Raw genomic sequence first — 7,346 nt, forward strand, 5'->3', positions numbered from 1 at the left:
TAAACATGTGCCTGAATAAGACTGCACTTCGTGGATCCTCAGTCCTGCTGACCTCCTGTGAGACTTCAGGTGCTTTGGAGAAATTTGAGAAAAGGGGAAAGGGAAGGAGGGAAGAACACACCAGGCTTTTGTACCTTCCCCGCCACCATGGTGGAAGGACAAAGCAAAGATGCCCAGCAGCAGAAAACAGAATTTACCTGTTTTACCAGCCAAAATACTGGGGTCATACAAAGTTCTTTCAGTAAAGAAGAGACGTTGATGATAATGATATTTCTTCCACCATCTCACCTGTTGATAAGGGTTGTAAAAACTCCTGTCCATTTAAGCCCACCAGAAATAAAACATGACTGATATAAAGCAGATGGTTTCTGTGTAACCCAATTGATCCAGAAGAAGCTGAGCTCTTCTGTACTGAGCTGTGACCGGCCAGGCAGACCGCCAGCCCAGTGCAGAAGGCCCGTCCCACGCTGGCACAGCACCCAGCAAAAGCCCCTTCTTAGGCAAAGTCTATCTTCTCTGCAGAGCCGTTTTCCTTACGGCCTTGTATCCCTGTCTTCTCTCTTAACCTCCTTTGCTCCTCCGGGCTGCGCTTCAGAAAAACCCAGTGAAAACTTCCACCCACCCACTGCCTGCCTTGGTGAGCACGGCAGTGCTGCGGCAGCCTGCAGGCTTCAGAGGGGGCTGCGCTGCTTCCTGCTGTCCCCATATGCAGCAGGCGAGGATGAGACTCAAGATTCTGCAAGGTGTAGCCCACATCTTGATGTTGCAGTGATGTCAAAGAGCAAGCTCATCGGACTGGTTTTCTGCCCTGCCTGTAAACACCTTCTCTCTTGTCGCTTAGGTTCTGTGCTCAGGCCTGAGCACACAGAAGGAGACATCGCAGCTAAAACAAGCAGTAAATAAGGTGGAAAAAAAACAAAATAACAAAACAAAACAAAAAACCCCTAATACTTCTTTTTCTTTGATTCCAGTGCGGTGTTTACCTGGACAAATTTATTGGTCGTTGTAGTTGAGCTGGATGGATCGGAGCAAGAAGCTTTGGACCTGGTTCCTTTGGTCACCAACGTGGTCCTGGAGGAGCACTACCTGATTGTAGGGGTGGTGGTGGTGGTGGACATTGGTGTAATTCCTATCAACTCCCGTGGAGAGAAACAACGTATGCACCTACGAGATGGATTTTTGGCCGACCAGCTAGATCCCATCTATGTGGCCTACAACATGTAGTCTTGTACCTTAAAGCTTCCATGGACTTTACTATAGATGTATAAAATTTTTTGGTGTCCACTAAAAAAAAAAAGTGCAGATAAGATGCTGACACTCATCAGAATGAAACTGTTTCTATTATGACTTTTCAAAGCAGTCACGATTGGCAGGAAATGAAATGTGAAATTTTTTCTTTACCACTAAATTTTAGAAAAGAAGGACTCTGGGGTAAGGCCCTTCGGTTTGGTGGAAAAGCCCATTGAAAACTCTTTCTTTTTTTTTTTTTTTTTTTGCTTATTGGACAATACTGCTTTCTGAGTAAATGTGGCTTTGTGTTTGACATTAAGTAAGCTGAAGTAGATTTTTTTTTTTCATTCTGCCCTCCGAATGGATTCTTTTAAACCAATTTGCAGACTAATACAAAGAGTCGTTTTCTTCATTTGCTTTAATGTGTCATAAAAAGCTGATGAACACAGACCTGTTGCTAACTTAAGCCATTTTAGGTCCCACATCTTAGGAAACTATGTAGTGGTACGAGGAGAATACCCAAAGCAGCACCTTTCCATTAGAAATCTAGCAGCTTTCTGGCAGAGGTGCCGAAAGCACGAAGGCCGAAGCGCCTTGGCAGTTAGCGTTAGAGTGGAAGAAATTTATAAATAAGGTGTATTTCGGCGACGAACTTGCAAATATCTTTGTACTAAACGAAAAAGATAAAATAAGTTAACTACTTCTTCTGTAATTATGTACAAAACGTTTAATTTATTTTGATCTCTTTAGAAGTATAAAAGAGAAAAAACATTCAAGAATATTAAACTCTTGATATGTTTGCTAATATAAAAACAAAGTGTTGTATTATCTTGAGTGGATAGTATCACATCAAATATATATATATGAAATATAAATTCACTAATGACAAAAAGATTTTAAAGTTTAAAATGCAGTACTTGTCACTTGCATGGTGTCTCCCACTGTAGATAATCAAATGTTACTCACAAATTTTTTGAACAAAGCAATCCTGGATTGCTAGAGTATCCCTGTCTAAAAGAATCCTCTAGATACCAGCAAGTGGAATTATTGCTGCCTTTGAGGCAGTGAATGAATTTAAAACTAAAAATGCACTACAAGAATTTTTTTTTCTTTGCCATGGAGGCAACAATAAATATTCGTGCTGGCATGTGCATACACTTGTTAGACTTAGAAAAGGCAGGTTGAGGAGTAGCACTGTTGTCTAGCTGCAGAACTTTGTTGCACAATTTTTTCATTGTTTTAGTTGGTGTTTTTATTGCTATAATGAAACGTTTTGGGGTTATTTGCGCAGAGTTATCAGTTTGCCTCTCAGCTAGGACGCATAGCTCAGTGGCCAAGGCATCCAGTTTACATTTACATAAAATGATTGTTTCAATGGTCTTTAATTTATTCCTAACGGAGAGGAGCGTACAGTCACTACAGCCAAGCCAACACGAATCGTGCATCTGCTAACTAGTCCCTAAGCCAATTAAAACATCAGAGGAACCGAACTGCCTGTTCAAAGAGCGGAGTGCCGGGGTCTCTGACCTGAGGTCATCCATCAGTGGGCGAAGAGTAGGAAAACATGCATCACAGCTGCCTTCATTTTACTACCTTTGGATAAAGGAGAGGTTTGATTGCCCAGTTCTGTTGTCTTCCCTGCACTCCACAACCCTTTTTTAAAAACTTTCCCGTTCCTTCATGTGGTTGTACCTGAATTGACCTGTTTGTGATCGAGAGTGGGATTTACCAGCTGCAGTCCAAGAGTGCTTTTCTCATTGTCCAAAATGACGTCCGTGTGCTGGCTCTCATTACCGGATATGCATGACTAAGATTGTTGCAGGGCAAATGTCACCACGTTTCTGTCACCTCTGAGGGGCGTACGTACTTGGTCTGCCTCTGCAGAACGCTGGACAAGAGATGGACCCTGCTAACAATAGTTTTGTTTGGCTTCTGAGTCTCAGTGCTGGGTGTTTGAAATCTCGTTAAAAGGTAGGGACGTTTCGGTCTGCATGTACAGTACAGAGCATCTTACCATGTCTGACTTGTTTTATTTCAGACCATCTATTCAGACACCATTGTCTATGAATGGCTCTATTCATGCTCTGAAGACCCATCCTCTATTTTGCCAAATTCATTTTCTGCTCCCTTTAAAAAGAATAAAGTCTGTTCCTAATGGCAAGTCGCCGTAAGGTCTCAGACGAGATGTCGATTGACTACAGACATAATTGCAGTGTGCAAACTAACTTGTGAAGTCCTGCTACCGCTGATCTCAGTACTGCAAAACAAATTTAGCTGTCATTTAAGGCATCACTTTAACCCTCACAAAGTCAACTTTGCATTAGTAGAGAAAAAAAAAAAAAAGAACTGCAATGCAGTTGTGAAGCGCAGTTAATAACAGCTCTCTTCTGCAACCTGTCATCTGTGGTTGTTAAATTCTGAGTACAGAGAAATGAGAAACTGAGTTTCTGGTTTTGTTGTGCAAGCAAAAGGCAGGAAACATTTAAGCACCATCAGACCGAGCAATAAAGAAGGATTGTTCTGTATTAGAAATTGTACTGTAGATAAACCATTCATGAGAATGTATAAAATGTTTGTCTTGTGACCTTGTGCTTTTGAAGTCAGACAAAACCATGTAATCAACTTGATGCACATGCACAAAACAGAGGGTACACAATGAACATTGAAACACAAAACTAATCAAACAGGAGCAGATTCCTCATGGTGCTTGTTTATTATATATATTTAATCCTGCTTGACACTTTACCCAAGGGAAGACTGTCCCTTTTATCAGTTGAATGTTAGCAGCGTTATTTCATAGAGTGTGGTGACTGGTTAGAGAAATTCATGTAACTCAGCCAATCACAGTTTCAAACAAAAATTTTTATGTGCAAAGGACAGCAACCTTCTTGTATGTTAAACCACCAGTACGCTTTGTACATCTGTGATAACGCCTGTTTTATATTCAAATGAACAAATAAAAGCTTTTATTTTTGTTGCTCTGAAAATATCAGTTTCTTAATTAGTCATCTAAAACTGAGCTTCCCAGAGCGGCGTGAGCTCGGTGGAGGAACACTTGAGAGCTATACTGTAATTTTATTTTGTTTACCTCTCTTGTTGCATAATTTATTAGTACAAATCATTATACTTTTAACAATGTTTAAATACTGGTGTGGGCATTTATTGCTGAAAGACTTTCATATGGCAACAAATGTTTTTGTGAAATGTTTTTTTAATTCTTTTTAATATATTCAAATATACTGTTCACATTTTTGCTGAAAGTGTAAAGATTATTGTAAGCTTGGTAACATTTTGTGAGAAGCAATAACAAGCATTAGTACTGTAAAACTCCTCAGATTTGTCACATCACTTTTGTCGCAAGGTCTTGCTGCCGGCACAGCGCGGATCAGACACTTCAGTCACTGAGCAGGGGCTGCATCTCGACGGAGCTTTCAGCCAGTGCAAATCCAGCAGCTGTTTGTCATATGTGGGCTCCATCATCTCTGTCAGCTTTGGCTGGGCAGACACAAGCATGGAGAACTGTGATCCACTGATTTCCATTGGCCCTTTCCAAAAATAACATGATCTGGGGGCTCCTCTGCTTTATAGCTTCCAACAGGTTTGGATCTACCCTCACTTTCAAAACGACATTTCAGAGGGTGAGATTCGGAGTCCCTGTTCCTCAGCTTGCCTTTCTGAAAAGCTGAAGGTACTGAATGTAATTTCCAGTGGCCCAATTTTTGGTCGCTCAGGGGAATCATAGAACCTTTAGAGTTGGAAGGGACCTCCAAAGGCCATTTAGTCCAACTCCCCTGCAGTGAACAGGGACACCACAGCTACATCAGGTTGCCCAGGGCCTGATCCAGCCTGGCCTTGAAAGTCTCCAGGGATGGGGCATCAACCACATTTCTGGGCAGCCAGTTCCAGTGCTCACCACCCTCGCTGTGAAAGATTTTTTTCGTTATATCCAAAGCTCTACAGGTCACAAGAATAAATGCAGACTCACCCCACTTATGGCTCCACGATGGATGACGGCAGCGAGGGGCTGAGCTGGGGTTACCCTCATGAGGACGGTATGGGAGGAGCATGGGGCCGGGCAGTGGGGCTCATCCACTGTGCCCATACAGGTCCCACACACCCATAGCAGCAGCGGGAGGGCGAGGGCAGGATGGGGGTAAGAGGAGGATGGCAGGGCAGCTTGTGTTTCCAGAACCCATTTTAGAGAGAGTTTTAATTAAAAAAGAAAGGTTTTGTTGTTTTGTTTTGTTTTTTAAATGGTGATCAGGATTTTTAAAGGGTCCAAATGTTTTGAGTATGCATTTTAAAAATCATTTTGGGAAATGGTACTGTAATACTTAAAAGCAGGTAGAGAGTCTCAACAACAAAAATATGTAGTAGGGTTATGAAAATAGAACAGTGTAACTCATATTAAGTTAACATGTGCCTTGCCAGTGAATTGCATCCCATTATATAGCCCTTCTCCCAATGCACATTATCATCTCTCCTAATTACTCCCTGGTTCAGCAGCCCAGGCTCACAATCTTCTTGACACAGCTACTAAGGAGTATTTCCATACTAGGTCTATCACCAACCTGTTGTTGTTAAGGACATCTTGTATTCTTTCTGGAGGTAGAAGGGCAAAATTTTGTAAGGTTATTGCATTTGTTCTAGAGTTTAAGGTTATCATGTTTGTTCTGTCCTGTGCTAGAGGTTAAAATGTCGTAATTGTTTTGTCCTGTGCTAGGCCTACCCTGCAGATGTGCTTTATCTTGGATTAGAGCACTCCAGTTTTGGCTTTTAAGCAAAATATTTGCTGCAGCTTAGTGTGAAAAGCAACTTATGCAGCTGCTTTGTAAGAAAGTTATGTTTACTAAGGGCATATAATTGGATATTAGAAGCTTCTGCTGCAAACACACTATCTAACTATCACACCATTATCATGGGGAGTGGAGCACAGAGCCTGCTGGACTTAGGTACCTAATCTGAGGTGCCAACGTTTTGATGTGCTCACTGAGATCATTTCCAGTCAGGGAGGTTCCATCTGGGAGCTCAGATGAGCTATGATGTGCAGAACTCAGCTAAGAGTTTTTGAGACCAAAGAGAGGAGATGGATGGAATTAGGAAGATAGACAACATGTAGAACTGAGTTTATTGCAACCCAACAGGTTCAGGAACATAAAAAAACAGATCTGTGTCAGGAAAGAGGCACAAGCGAGGAAGCAAATGGTCAGTGAAAATGGGTTTTTCCATTTGCACTTCTCTCCCCAGCCCAGATACCTGCTGAGGTGCCCATGTACACCAGCATGCAGGGGCCGTTACTGAAGGATGCTCTGTGGCCATGCTGCAGAAAAGGCCCAGCACAGGGCACCACAGAGGCAGTGATGCAGATCCTCAGGACACCCACCTGAATGTTTCCTTTCAGTCCTTCTCTTCTCCCTCATTTGGTTGTTAAAGTAAAAGAGAGTAAAGAGCAGATGAACTGTGGACTCAGCAATATTCTCTTTTCAATTTAAGGGCCGCAGGTATTTTTTCTCTCAGCCTTTTAGCACAAGTGGCTTTTAACTGCTGTTTTTAACCATGGTAAGACCATGAAGGATCACTCAATTCTGATAATTTTTGAACAAAACTAGATTTCCCTAAACAAAACTTTTGCTAAAATGCTTCCTTGCTAAGTGGCTGCGTAGCAGGTTGCAGCCTCACCACAAAGTGTGATTGCAATTTTGCTGTGTGTGCATGCAGATACGAGTGCTTTCTTTTCACTTTCCTTATAACTGATGGAGTCGTTTACATCACCGCACATCTGTGCGCTGGCACATCTGTGGGAGGGCTGCACAGTCAGGATGCAGTTTGTCACCCAAGAGAGATGTGACATGGTGTAAGTGTCGGAGAAAGCAAGCAGATATTCAGGTCAGCAGGAGCAGTGCCCACAGCACGTGAGCGTCTCAGGGTTGCACATGATCTGTAAGGGTGGAGAATGCAATCATGCAGTAAGTTTGAATTGAATAAATTGCAAAAAATCAGCTGAAATTCCATCTTGGCAGTGTTGGCAACAAGAAAACCCTTTGTAAAACCTCTCCTGCCCTTTGTGAGTAGCCTCATTCAGAAACAATCCTAAACACAGAATTGAGTCAACTGAA

At 42.2% G+C, this 7,346-nt stretch overlaps 1 protein-coding gene across 7 annotated transcripts in view; it reads left to right on the forward strand.

The window, feature by feature from the left end:
• Positions 1-4,217, forward strand: part of DIP2C (disco interacting protein 2 homolog C) — a 291,284-nt gene extending 287,067 nt beyond the window's left edge. For all 7 annotated transcript variants that reach the window (XM_042888242.1, XM_042888244.1, XM_042888245.1 and 4 more), the window contains one exon: positions 972-4,217. In XM_042888242.1, the coding sequence (XP_042744176.1) occupies positions 972-1,224 (253 nt within the window). In that variant the 3' untranslated portion in view covers positions 1,225-4,217. The remainder of the gene's footprint in view (positions 1-971) is intronic.
• Positions 4,218-7,346: the final 3,129 nt, after the last annotated feature.

Source organism: Lagopus leucura, unplaced genomic scaffold (genome assembly GCF_019238085.1).
Source record: "Lagopus leucura isolate 7727_CA_CO unplaced genomic scaffold, USGS_WTPT01 Super-Scaffold_100157, whole genome shotgun sequence".
Lineage (NCBI taxonomy): Eukaryota > Metazoa > Chordata > Aves > Galliformes > Phasianidae > Lagopus > Lagopus leucura.